Here is a 14,360-nt window from a genome sequence, read left to right as displayed (position 1 = left end):
TTGGACGAGGTGCAGGATTATGGCAGGCTTCCAAACTGGGAAATTATACTGTATAAAATGGGCCATGGACCATGGGGACCAAAGAAAAAACCTATGACTTATATTGTACATGAGGAAGTAATAAAAAATTATCTTCAACACTTATTCTCATAACTGGCTCAGTGTATTCTGAAAGACAGCAATGCATTGTGTGTTTGGTTGCTTCCAATCAGAATCTGTCTTGAGAGATTAGGTTGCTTCAAAAACTCTATAAAGCAACTACAAGTCGATTTTAAGGGTTTCTACCCTTTCTTGGTGAGGTATATCCACCTTCTTCCATAAATAGCCTGGTGTGCGCAAAGCATACAAGCTAGTGTGACATATGATCCTTCCAGCCCGACAGTGCAACACACTATTTCTGGACATTGCTCACCAAAATGTTTAAGTAGATGTTTGTCCCAGGCACACTTTAAGTTTAAGGTGAAGGAACTGATAGAAAGTATTCTGTTCTGACATTCAGATAAACTCACAAGGCCAAACAGATGATATAGTTCACAGAGATCCTGAATCTGAACAGTTATTATGCCCTTAGTTGTTATTGTTTTTCAGAAAACTGAAAATCAATAAATGAATGGCTTCATAGATTACTTAATGTACAGTATTCATTTTCCGTGTGTTGTGATGGATATTGCAAAACAGTTATTCCCAAGTGGTATTCCCAGTAGTCTAGTTTTCATTTGCCAAATGGCAGTCCATTTCTTCAGAGATTTCCATCTCCTCCATGAAAACTGACACTTCAATGTCCAAAACATTTTTCCTGGAGAATTCCTGAAAGTCCAATGCGCCTCCAAAATGGACATCTGTCAGTCAGCCAAACTGTAAAGCCCTGTATCCATAAGAGATGCACTTGACTTCGGCTACATAAGCCTACTGTACTGTCCCATGGGATAGGTGGTCATCGACCTCTCAAAGATTAGTCCAGTTTCTCATTACCCACTTCCCAAGAATCTTGTTATGATAAAGCCCACAGATGGGATTCATCTTCTATATACCAGCAATCAACCTTTGAGTTTAAGCAAATACTGGTGACTCCTAGATTAATGTGGTCAATCCATCACATACCAGTCAGGACTTCCTAATTTTATATATATATATATATATATATATATATATATATATATATATATATATATATATATATATATATATATATATATATATATATATATATATATATATATATATATATATATATATATATATATATATATATATATATATATATGCTGATACCCTTGCCTTGGTCTTGGTATGTGGGTATGCAGAACTACAGTGCAAAGTAGAATTGACAGAATATAAAAGCAGAGATGTCACATAACTTATACTGTACATATGCAAAAACATTACACATTTTCCCTAAGCCAATCTTAGCCTATTTCTTGGAAATCTGCCAGGTGAGCTTCAAGGCTCCAGAAGTAATCAGATGCCTTACAAAAATGCATGGTCATGGTCAGCCTCATAAGAAATTGAGGCTGTTTTTCTTAACCCCATCTTTCTTTACACGTGAGCTTATAGATTGATTTTTTTTTGGTGAAGGGATTTGGTGTTGAGGGAAAAACGGATTGGAACAGGTATAGACAGGTATAGACCCCAGGAGGACCCCAGTCAACAAAGTATTAGGTTTAAGTGGTCAAGTTACTATAATAAAAGTTTGACATGAACTGATTTGGGGTGGATTCCACACACAGGGACAAAGGCTTGATGACACATTAGTGTACAATGCAAAAGCAAGCCTTGGTTTTCCATATTTTTGAACACTTTTGAACTCATTACATAAGCATTCTATAACTATGGTTTCTATTGCTGCTCTAAAGCTAACCCAATTGTTACCACCTGGATTTGAACAAGGGTCTCCCGCAAGGCCCAGTCAAAGGGGAATCCTCCTGTGGCCCAGGGTAGGTCTACTCTGCTACATTCAACTACCCCCCCTTTCCGGTTTCCCAGACAGCCGCTGTTCTGCTACAGAATATAAGGTGTAGAGTCAGACCTTGTGGAGTGTAACCAGAGATAGTACAACATCATCTAGCTGCTTACAGAGTACAGGTAACTGACTAGCCATGTTGCCAGTCTCTCTTAAAGGCCTGAGACAGCCAAATAAATAATATAGAGGTCATGGTCGTGACTGGCTGAAAAAATAGAAAATAGGATATGTGGTTTGAATAGAAAGCTATCAGAGGGTGAGGATTGTGTTTAGCTATGGCCCGGAACAGGGAGATTCAGGAAAATTCAGGCAGATTCAAACAAGAACGTTCAAAACTATACTCTGGGCTCACCACACACTGTAAAACAAACACTTTGTATGTGGCCTATAGACGGCAGTGCATTACATGCATAGCTGCTATTGGTGTAAAAAGGTTGAACCTAGGCTAAAGAAAGAAGGTTTAGTTGAATTTAAATAAAGTCAATAACCACTGTAGGAAAATAAGTCAACAGTTACCTCGGTTTGCCATTAGGTGACATGAAATTGTGTACATGTTTTTTTCTTTTCTTTTTTTGCACTAGATCAGTAATTTCAATAAAAAGCACTCAAAATTAATTCTGGTCCCTGAACTTCACGATGACATCAGTTGTCTAGTCCTTCTCTCTTTGGTCCTTGGGGGTGAACCATCCTGGTTCCATTGGAGCACAACAGGTTTTTGGGAAATTATAAAACTAATCCCAAATGAGTTACATACGGAAAACTACACCCTTCTGAGTTCTCAGCTTTTCGGCTGTAAGTCTTTCTTCCTGCCTTTCCTCCAATGGGAGACACCACAGTCTGAAAAGGAGGAGAGACAACATTGTTTCAAAATACATTTCATGTACAATAAAAGTACAATAAAAAATCAACAATAAAATTTGTTCTAAGCAGCTATCAGCTGGCTGAAACTGAATTTCCCCTACTGAGGACAATCCCAGATCGGCATATGGTGAACTTCATCATGGAGATGCTGCATCCTACAGACCAGCGATGGCCAGCGAAGCAGGCTTAGAAGACTGAGACACTAGATTAATAGCTACATCTATGACCTTCCAGAGATAACATCCCGAAAATGCTGTTCTTTGCCCGGACGGTTAGCCGGTTAGCGAGGAGCATCCTTGGCTAACCGTATGTCTCCCGTTTCTAAGCAGGCAGGGCCACGCTAAAAAAAAAATAGCGCTCCTCTTTCTGCTTTTCCTGTATGGGTTTCCTTCATGGACTGTAACATATATATAGAACATTGTGTAGATCTCGACAAAAACATTCTGATAGAACTTCAGACTAAGTGGATAAACGGTTTCAGACATTACTACCCCATCCTTACTAACTGCACTAACTGCTATACTCACAGTCATGTTGTGGGTCTGTGCTTGGGAAGCAGTCAGTGAAGAGACAGTGCATGGTACGGTGGAAGTTGTCCAGCAGGAACTTGGGAGAAGCAAACCGCCAGCTAGACTCAGGTACTTTCTCAGGCTCCTCTGTCAATTTGTCCCAGAAGTCCTGGATATGCTCTGGAAGTTCCTTCTCTAATACCTGGATACAGATGCACACATTATTAATACTCTGCAGATAGATTTTTGAAGAGAATTCAAGTCCAGTACTGCTGCTTTACAGTCAGCTGTGTGCACACTATTTGCTGATGGAATGCTGATGGAGATTCATTTCATGACAACATGCCTGAAAATATGCAATGATTTTGTTTTATTTCATGGTTGTTTATTGTGCTGTTACCATTACTTGTTATGGGGAATGTGTGATGATGTTTTATCTTATAATATTCAAATCATTATTTACATTATATAGCTTAAATGGTCTCTTCTTCTGTTGCATGGCACTTTGTTGGAGACACTTTCCTATACAGTTAGGGGGATGTGGGATTTCAGCCTAATTAAAGTGGCAACCACGCTGTCTGCATGTTTTGTGCATAGATAGATGTAATATAGCCTACTGTATTCAGCATAGGGTAATAACATTTTCAAATAAATCAATTTTAAAATGTAAATAGAAGGCAGAGGAGTCGGTTTTTTTTAATCATGTGAAAGCAATTCATCAGACTTCAACACTTGAAACTTCACATGGTGATAGTAAATGAATCGGTATGGGAGTATTCTCTAAGGTACATACATTACTTTTCTTTTCAAAGCAGTCTAGATCACAGTAGCCTACCTCAGATGGTTGCGACTGTACGAAGACCCCTTCGGTGTCCTTGAATCGGCTCTCCAGCTCTGCAGTGTATCGACGGGATGGGTGTCTATCTGACATAACCCTCAGAACCTTAGATGTGCATTCAGTAATCAGTGCCCATTCTCATTAATCAAAAGAATACAGAACACAGAATACTTGCTGTCACAGTAGTTAATTTTATGTTTTTGATCGTTTATTAACAGCTTGTCTGCTAGAAACTTGAGACTGCACTCATTGACACTTTGCATAAGACAACATTATCTGTTTACACATCAATTGCAATAGTAATCATGAGGTTAATCATGAGGAACAGGTGCTATTACTGTACATTGCAGTTAGAGTGTGGCCAGGCGAGGCTAGTAGCACAACCTAGTTGAAACTTTCAACCTGCAGAGGCTAGTTCAACATTAGTTTACTGCACTGCATGTAACTTAGGGTGTATTTACTCTTTAGGGGGAAGTTTTACATCATCAAAAGGATTGTTTGTTTCTACCTTCTTCAATACGCCTTGGTTGACCTGAAACCACAGCCTCTGGAGAACTATCTCCTCCAACCCGTCCACATGCTGTCTCTAATGCGGAAAAGGAAAGAAGAGAGAAGAGGGGATGGGGCAAAAGAGAGCAGAGCAGAGGAGAGGAGGGGATGGGAGTTTTTTGTTGTGTTAACTTACTATATATCATACACTTTCAAAAAATAATCCAAGATATATGGAAATACTATACAGCAAACCCTTACTGCTCCATGTGTACACTAAGGCTACGATCACACCGGACTTTGTAACTGCTTAAGTGGATCGCTTTTTGTCTCCGAGACTATGTTTCCGCCCCTGTCTGTCCGTCCGTCTGTCCATACGTGTCCGTCCATCCGTGTGTGTGTGTGTGTGTGTGTGTCCACCTGTGAGCAGCTAATCTCCGGCACCGTTGGAATGATCACGCAAAACTTTGCATGCACAGATTGCACACTCCCTAGAGGCCAAGTAAAAACCACATCAGCGCTACCAGGAGGCAAATATTTGCAAAACAATTTTTGGGGTATTACACCCTACAGATTTTGTCCAAACATCACGTAAATCGCTACACATTATCTCTATAGTCATGTGATGAAGACGGATCTGTTGGATTTTTCATATTCCATCCTGATTGGCTAAGATTGGCTTCCAATGTTTGCAGGAGTGGCCCGTTTTGTACAAAATGCCTCAAATTATGAATGCAGCGTCCGATTGCCGTGAAACTTTGCACCCACATCCCCACTGGTTCAAGGAAGAAATGCCATACATTTTTCAAATTGGCCTCATTGTGGCGTTACAACATCCCACTTCACATTTTGGACCATAGGTCGTACAATCAAAAAAAAATCCCCCTGGGTTCCTTGGATCATGATGCAATTTATAGGCCCCGTTTGTGCCAGATTTTCTACCATAGTGCATTTTCTTCAAAACACACTATATGCTACTACTCCTACATTTTGTCCAAAACTCACACAAATCGTTACACTGATCTGTTCATTTATGGCCATTCTGTGATTTGTTATTTCTGAGTAGCTCTTGTTTTCAATCTGCCTTTTATATGTTAATGGAAGCAGAAGTTTGTAAGGTAATGAAATAATCTGTAAAATCATTATGTGTGCTTATTGATTGCATTTGTAAGTATCCATTTAATAAGCAGGTAAGACAATCATTATTGGAAAGAAACCTTGACAGGATGACCCTGTTGGGGTTTGTTGTCAAATAATGACTCACTGTACATTATCCCTTGCATAATACATTTTGCCTGTGAGGTACCGCCACCTCCTCACATTTGTCCACACTCGTGCTTCAGACAAGGAAAGGAAAGGATTCAATGAATCATACATCATTTGGGATGTAATAATCTAAAGACGTGCGGATATTAGAGAGGAAGTTAACATGCAAGGTAATTATTGCTAGATACAGGTAGACAGACAGAAATATACGCAGAAAGTCTAGATTCTCCTACCAGTCTGCGGATGTTTGAGAGTTTGAAGACTTCCTTATAGTGAACTTTGACGGTGTAGTTGATGGGGAAGTTGTGTTTCTGTCATACAAAGAAGAGAAAGAGGGAGTTAAAAAACCAAAACATAACAGTGTGGTCTCCCTATCCAATCTTTAGCTATTGAACGGATGTGATTGATTTACATTTGAGCGGACATATTGTAGCTTGCCTAATTTCATTTTAAGTCAAACCAGTTGCGTTAAGCATTAGCTTAACGCAAATGTTTAGTCTTCTGGGGTGTAATTGGAACGTGAAAAATGTGCATTGGACAGGTGTGAACTATTTGCGTGCAGAATATTCGCAAACACCTTTTGCATAGCACCCCTGGTGTTTCGCTGGAGTTTGTGTCCACAATGCAACTCAAGGTTGTAAATTTGAGTTGAATATTCAAGAACAATCCTTGCTTTGCTGGTTTTGTTGACCCAGTTCAACACAGCTAAAGTTTACTCATCACTAGATCATGTTTACTCATCACTCGATCATGTTAGATCATGAACGAACGATGGACCCCCCGAGCACCTCACACATTAGAAGAACAATATCAGTCACCAGAAGCAGGAACATGTTTTTTCAATGCAGTTTGTAGTTGAATGGGTCTATATATAGGAGGGGACGAATGTCTGATCAAATTAATATCAAATATCTAAATATTGAATGAAGCAACTTAAAACTGGGTGCACACAAATGCCAGAGTAGACTTAAAATGAACACAGAAATGTTTTAACGTTAAAGACCCCTTTAATATGCAAATAATGCTGATCAGGTCCTCACAGGTTCATAGTGGTCAATCCATTTCAGATTCACTTCATTCAACCGAGACCCATGGCAATTATAATAGCTCCGACCCGTACTTGAGAGACAAGTCTATATATATATATATATATATATATATATATATATATATATATATATATATATATATATATATATATATATATGTAAACACACACACACACACACACACACACACACACACACACACACACACACACGCGCACACACACACACACGCACACACACACACACACACACACACACACACACACACACACACACACACACACACACACACACACACACACACACACACACACACTTATTCAGTGGATGCTATTGTTGTCTCACCATGTATCGTCGCCTAAAAGTTAGGCTGCCGTTGAGCGTCTTCAAAGCTGTGCATAGAGCGGGTTGCGTGGGGGCCATCAGGACAGGCCCTAGCAGTATTAGACCTAAAAGGGTTCACACAGAAGAGTGGGGTTAATTTGAGAATCAAGAATCAGTTTTATTGTCACATGATTCACATCACAGGTTTACAGGTGTAAATAAGTGGGTGGAATTCGTTTTCATGCAAGCTCCATCATTTCATTGTTTTTCATAAATAAAAGAAGGGGGGTAGAGAGAGGGAGAGCAAGGAGAAAAATAAATATCTAAAATATCTACATATATCACATAGCATAATAAGCAGCAGGTATGTACATGTGGTTAGATACAGTATAAGGGGGCATCACAACGCTGCCAGTGTTATCTACCCGAAATACATTTTTGGTTATGGTGATGTTATGATGATTTGGTCTATAGAACGTTTTAGATATTTTATCTACCAAAACATTTGGCAAATGAAGACAGAAAAGCAATGGTCCCACAGAGCATTTGTGGGAGTGAAATCACTTTTGTGTCTGTGTTGTTTAGAGTCCCCTCGATGTCAAATTTGTGTCTGCAAAAAAATCTGTCAGAGGAATCCAGGTGGAAAGAAAATTGTACAACCTACGGTTCAACAGTTTGGCTGTAGGCCAAAACGTGAAGCGGCCCGTTATAGCGTCACCATTTAAAACATTTGGGGTGGGGTTCTTCCATGCCCTACTGCAGGGGTTTTCAACTGATTGTGGACCAGGGACCACCACCCTGACTAAGAATCAACCGGGGGAACACTGTTGTGTTGAGTAGGGATACGACCTAAGATGAATGCTTTGGTAACACTTGCTATGCATGTGTCCCTTGTCTATACATACCATTGTTTCTCAACCAATGGTCCACGGACTACTAATGGTCCAGGGCATAATTAGGCCTGCAGGTTGTCAATAGAAAATGTTGGAAAATTGGAAAATGTTTTAAAATGTAAATATATAAATAAAATACCTTTGTTAAATGTATTAGAATATGTTTAAATAAGTCCATCAAATGTAAGAAAATATTTGAATTAATAGGCGTGGTGTGGGAGCTTGAAAGCTTGAAATTAAATAATGACTGTTAAGGCTGCACGATACTACATGCAACAAATTATATCAAGCCTGCAGGCATTAACTGAAATATGTGAGTGGTCCAGAGCTAAAAAAAAAAAAAGTTGAGAACCATGATCTATTCCTATCCTGCAGTTACCCATATTCAATTCTCTTACTTTATCCAACCTTCCACTGATGTTAAGTGATATACTGATTTGTATCTTATGTATGAGTGAGCAGCAGACACATGCAATTACATGGGCACATTTCCTAATGACAATCCGGTACACTTTCCCTTCTTGAGATTCTAACTCCCTTTTCTGTAGAATTTCTTAACCTTCAACTTCCCAGTAACTGACAACATTTAACATGTCATCATTATGTCATCATAATGTAGGTCACCAGGTCATTATTGCGCTGTTCCATGGAACAAGATGAAAATAATTGTCACTTTCCTACATTACTAAATGCATGGTCACGGACGGACCACAAGTGGTAAGTGGAAAACCCCTGCCCTACTGGAATCAAGATTCACGCTGATCGTTCCAGCAGTGCCGTCGATTAGCTGCTCATAGACACGCACGCACGCATGCACACACACACACACACACACACAGGGGTGACAACATAATCTCTGCCTCCCAGCCGTTCCGGCCTGGTGGAGATAATAATGGTTTAGTTCTGGTTCACAGAATCACTGATTTGGAAGTGAATCTACAGTATGGACATTGGATACGTCTTTTCAGCAAGCAAATGGTGCATATTTAGAGTGACTGACACATAACAAACAACTGATGTTTTCACACCAGAATCTTTTTTTAAAACCATTAAAAAAAACGGCATAATCTATCACACCAATGCAGGTACTACTATCATTCTAATAGGCCTGTGGCCTGTGACAAAAACAATTGTCTCGCTCTGAGGTCCTTCATAAAAATACAAAATGATCAGTCACACAGGGAGCCATTGGACACAACTCTTTCTCGGTTCATCCGATGCACAATTAAGGGGGCAGCTGCTTTTCCTCTTTGAGAATGTGGTTTTCTCTAGAGACTTGTGAACGGAAGCTTAGGTCATTTGTTCACTTCTTTGGAGGACCACAAAGACATGTGAGGTCACACTGAAGTAAACATGTGCATGTGAACACACACAAACACTCAAGGCTTCCCGCAATACTGCAATACTGTAGTGACCCTGGGTTATGGGTGCCTTTGGAGGCAATGACAAATGACTCTGATAGAGTGATGGAACTCACTTGATAGTGACTGAGACACAGATAGCTGATTATTTGCGGCTGGGATTGTAGGGGGGAAGGGACCCTACTGGAAGGGGGTGCTCAGTAAGTCACATTCGTGCCTGGAGAGCGGAGCTCAGCCCACATTACAGGCCGAAGCCCAGCTGGGCTATCTGTCTGTGTGCACTCATCGCTGGGGGGTGGGTGCCGTTCACACGCCGTGTGGGGCTGCCAGCGGTGAAGAAGATAGATAGCGGGCTAGGGAAAGGTTCCTGTGATAAGCAGGGTGAGGGGAGTATAGAGGGGACAATTAGGAGTGCCTCCGCTCTTCAGTGGGTGCGAGTGGTCTCCAATTGTCAACGGAGACAACTCACTACGCTGGACGGGCAGACGCTAACACAGTGACTGACTCTTTGAAAGCGAAGCTGCCGAGCCAGCGCCAAAGCTCAGACCCCGTGGGAGGGTCTGGAACGCCCTTAACCCCTATAAATTAAAGTTAAAGTGCCACGGTGCATGCGCCCTTGTGTGTGTAACGTGCAGCCTATTGTGTACTGTAGCACTCAGTGCCCTATTATGGGGGGGTGGGGGAGGGTGGGGGGGGGGTATGGGGTTTTGTAGTGCTCTTAAAGCTGGCTCCAGACCAGACCGATTTTGGGCCGACTTGGCGTCGGGAAGCGTCGTATATAGTCGTCCAGTCGGTTAGGGGTCCGTCGGGGGGTCCGTCGGGACCTTTTCGGCCGACCCAGAGCCGACCGAACATGTTCAGCTTTTTGGCCGACTGGTAGAGCCATGGGGTGGTGAAGACGTGACAACAAAGGGCTGTCGGTGTTGCCAGATTATGTGAGAGAAACAAGCGACCATGTCTATGAAAACCTACATTCACTGTTTCTCGTTGTCGCTCCCAGAGAGAGAGATTGATTGATTTGACCTACTTTTGCGCTGTGGTGATGACTTATTGGGAGCAGGTGTGTAAGATTCCATTAGTATAAACATTTTAATTGGCTTTCATATACTCTTAATATATTTTTTTCAAATTCGATTTGGCCTTATAGATCGAAATGTGCTCAGTTTTGGCTATTTTCTGGGTGTTAATTTCAATAAATTAATCAATGTATTTATTTTTGATTATTCAAATAACCGTTTTCAAAAATGTTGTGTACATGTCAGCAGTGGTGGAAAAAGTACTCAAATGTTTTACTTGAGTAAAAGTATCAATGCAATAGATACTCTGAGTCTGTTACAAGTAAAAGTCCGGAATTCAACATTTACTTGAGTAAAAGTACTAAAGTATTGGTATAAAAATGTACTTAAAGTACCAAAAGTAAAAGTACTCAAATGTTTGAAAATAGCAGATCTACAAGCTCAGAACGTGTGCATCGCAACACGTTGTGAGCTTGTAGATCTGCTATTTTCAAATAGCTTATAGGTATAAAATAGGGCTAAAGTGGTTAATGTATGTTTTATAATGATTTATATCTGCAAAGTAACTAGTAACTAAACATTTCAAATAATTGTTGTGGAGTAAAAGTATAGACAATTGGAAATACTCCAGTAAAGTAAAAGTAACTCAAAATTGTACTTAAGTACAGTACTTGAGTAAATGTACTAGTTACTTTACACCACTGCACGTCAGTGAAGAAAAAAAGAAAAAACGCTGGGAACATCAGGGAAACAAGCCCAAAGTCGCTTATAATAAGCAGACCTGGCAACGCACAGCAGAGGGCGCTGTTTTTCCTTTTTTTTGGCCTTTGGTTCCCAGATTAGCATCTCAATGGGACAAGTCGGCTGACAGACTAAATGCCCACTTTTGCCAACCAAATACCAGTCTGTTGCAGTCTGAAGTAGTCTGAAATAGTCTGAACGAGTCTGTTTGGTCTGGAGCCACCTTAAGAGTGAAGAGTGAAGACTTGCAATGGCCTGCGGTGTTGTAACATTGTGTGGGGTGGTGTCCTGTCCAGTGGTGTGTTCTAAGTTTTTTCGGAGGGTAATTACTTCGAAACTCCAATGGCCAGGGCCTTTATCACCTCAAGACAATAGCCTGCACCTCGGACGCCACATTATCATGAAAAAAGCTATTTGAACTGAAGTCTACATTCTTGCTGCTTGTCAGTTCAGGGAAGCATTAACTGGACCAATCTACGTATACTGAAATAAGAGAATGTTCAACTTTTATGTATTTTAAGACTAAAAAAAAAAATGGCTCAGGGTTGTTGCCTGTTTGTTACATGTCCGGGACTATGGATGGAAATTAGCATCCTTGCTAAATCCGGTGTATTTACATTACGAGTGGGTCTTTAAAAAGAAAGGCAAACAGGCCAGTGGAACTGATACCCCACAACCTTCATAAGTGTCCTGTTCTTCAAAAAAATTAGGGTAATGAATAATACTGCTCCAATACGACGCTGCCAGTGTTATCTACTTGGAAATACATTGTTGGTTATGGTGATGTTATGGTAACGTTTTGAATATTTTATCTACCATCAACTCAACCATCAAAAAATTTGGCAAATGAAGACAGAAAGGTCCCCGGATCCTAAAATAGATCAAGACATTTTGTTTCGTTACTTTCTAGTATCATAGTATTCACTCCCAGCAAAGACAAGACAGCTGGTGAAACAGCTGACAATTCAGTATTTGAACAACTCTAAGGGGCCAAGAGCGTGCATGTGCACGCACGCATACACACATACGTTTCTGTAAAGGAGACCGCTATACACACAGTATTTGAATTACACCATGACTTTCAGGGGAGCCGTATCTTTCGGGGGTGGGGGTGGGATGGTACTGTATACAGTACATGCACTCGCATACATGAATATACCCACCTGCATACCCCCAGCATGTCCCATGCTAATATTTAGCATGGGACAACAAAGAAGCGTAACGAATCATCATTGTAATGTTTTTTTCTCTTTCGATCTCTGCCGAGAAACAATAAATGTACAGTGGATAGGCTATGGTTTGTTTGTATTACTTTGTTTTGTAAACATAACAGATCTAGGTTGCACCCCATGACAAATACGAACATGACTTGACAAAGATCCAAAATGTAACCAACATGGATTAAAACATGGTCTTTTTTGTTAAATAAATTTGTCTGAACCATAAAGTTCAATATGCGTGTTCTATCCTTTGAACCAACACCATAAGATGTTCACTCCAAAGATTTCAAGCACAATATATGATGGTCCAAAAATATGATATATTTCAGAGCAATTTCTCAAATGAGGCTTTCTGGGGATCTATTTCAGGGGAGCCAAGCTTCCTGTAGCTACCCTGTATTTTGAACAATGGACACGCAAATAGACATGTGCAAATCATGCGATACTAGTACATTGAATCATGCTTCATTCTGTCTGTGTGTCTGTTTAGCCACATCTGTTGACCAGCACATCAGTCTACAATATCTTGTTGGTGCTCAGTATCCTACCATGTGTTCTGGATTACATTTCTATGCCTTCCGGAGCCATGGGAAAAGGAATTCTCACTAAACTGCTCAACCCCTCAGAGGGATCCACACCACCCAGTGTGGTGTGAGTGAGTCAGTGTTACAGTAAAGCATCCAACATGTGTGCAAGTATCTATTTCTTCTTATCCTTATTGGCACACTTAAGTGAATATGCATGACCAGGAGAGATGAACAGTAAGATTAAGCAGCACAGCATAGTGAGGAGAGAATTAATAACTTTTGCATGCCTCTCAAGTCTCTCAAATTTTAAAATCTATTTTGATGGAAACAGTGTCATCCAGATAAATCTATAGCTGTCTTCCAATATCTATGGAATGACCGTGGACATGAAGGGGCATGACAGAATGCTATCGGAAGATTGCATTCTGCAATGCTACATGACCAGACCTTATATAAACGCTTGATTTGGACAACTCAGGAGATGAGGGGTCTTTTGTGAGAGAAAGAGAATAACTAATGTCCCTTAACTAGAACAAAAACTCAGTTAGACGCTACATTCATACTGTACTACTGTACTAGTCCATACAGGGATGTGCGCACCGAAACTATGTCTATATACGCACACACGCACGCACACACACACACACACACACACACACACACACACACACACACACACATACAATATGTATGTGTATTTATGCGTGTGTGTGTGTGTGTGTGTGTGTGTGTGTGTGTGTGTGTGTGTGTGTGTGTGTGTGTGTGTGTGTGTGTGTGTGTGTGTGTGTGTGTGTGTGTGTGTGTGTGTGTGTGTGTGTGTGTAGCCTTGAGCCCAGGTACACAAGTAAGACGCGCGAACGCGGGAAGCGAACGCAGCTCGAAAATAACAATAAGAAGAATAGAAAGGAATGAGCAATTGTAGAGAAGTTAGAAATTAGTGAGAACAGGGCCGCCACAAGAACTCGTGTAGATGCTTGTAGATGTGTTATTTTTGACTGTAGCTGCTATATTTCTCTCAGAGGAGTGTAATTAGTCACCCAGGGGCAGGCGGATTTCAGCCACACTGTAGTTCACTCTGAGATCTGTCAGCAGCCAATGAGAGCGGGAGTCACATGGGGGCACGGCTGCACACAGGCAGTGCATACAATTTCGCACACAGACACACACACAACCCGAGCACGGTTTCATAGTAAGCTCCACTTGCGCCTTCGGCGCGCCTCCTTCCGATGCGTTCGCAATCATGCTACTGTAAAGCCAAGAGCACAATTAAGACAATTTGGAAATACCTGCCAATCAGTTAATCCTG

At 40.8% G+C, this 14,360-nt stretch overlaps 1 protein-coding gene across 3 annotated transcripts in view; it reads right to left on the bottom strand.

Moving 5' to 3' along the window:
• Positions 1-1,270: 1,270 nt before the first annotated feature.
• Positions 1,271-14,360, bottom strand: part of il34 (interleukin 34) — a 29,273-nt gene continuing 16,183 nt past the window's right edge. For all 3 annotated transcript variants that reach the window (XM_080437484.1, XM_080437485.1, XM_080437486.1), the window contains 6 exons: positions 7,318-7,421; positions 6,157-6,234; positions 4,677-4,754; positions 4,166-4,273; positions 3,349-3,532; positions 1,271-2,797 (listed from right to left, as the gene is read on the bottom strand). In XM_080437484.1, the coding sequence (XP_080293610.1) occupies positions 2,739-2,797; positions 3,349-3,532; positions 4,166-4,273; positions 4,677-4,754; positions 6,157-6,234; positions 7,318-7,421 (611 nt within the window). In that variant the 3' untranslated portion in view covers positions 1,271-2,738. The remainder of the gene's footprint in view (positions 2,798-3,348; positions 3,533-4,165; positions 4,274-4,676; positions 4,755-6,156; positions 6,235-7,317; positions 7,422-14,360) is intronic.

This window comes from Gymnoscopelus braueri, assembly GCF_963280865.1.
Source record: "Gymnoscopelus braueri genome assembly, chromosome: 9".
Lineage (NCBI taxonomy): Eukaryota > Metazoa > Chordata > Actinopteri > Myctophiformes > Myctophidae > Gymnoscopelus > Gymnoscopelus braueri.
Note: the sequence above shows the minus strand (reverse complement) of the source record. Positions and strands in the feature narration are given on the sequence as shown.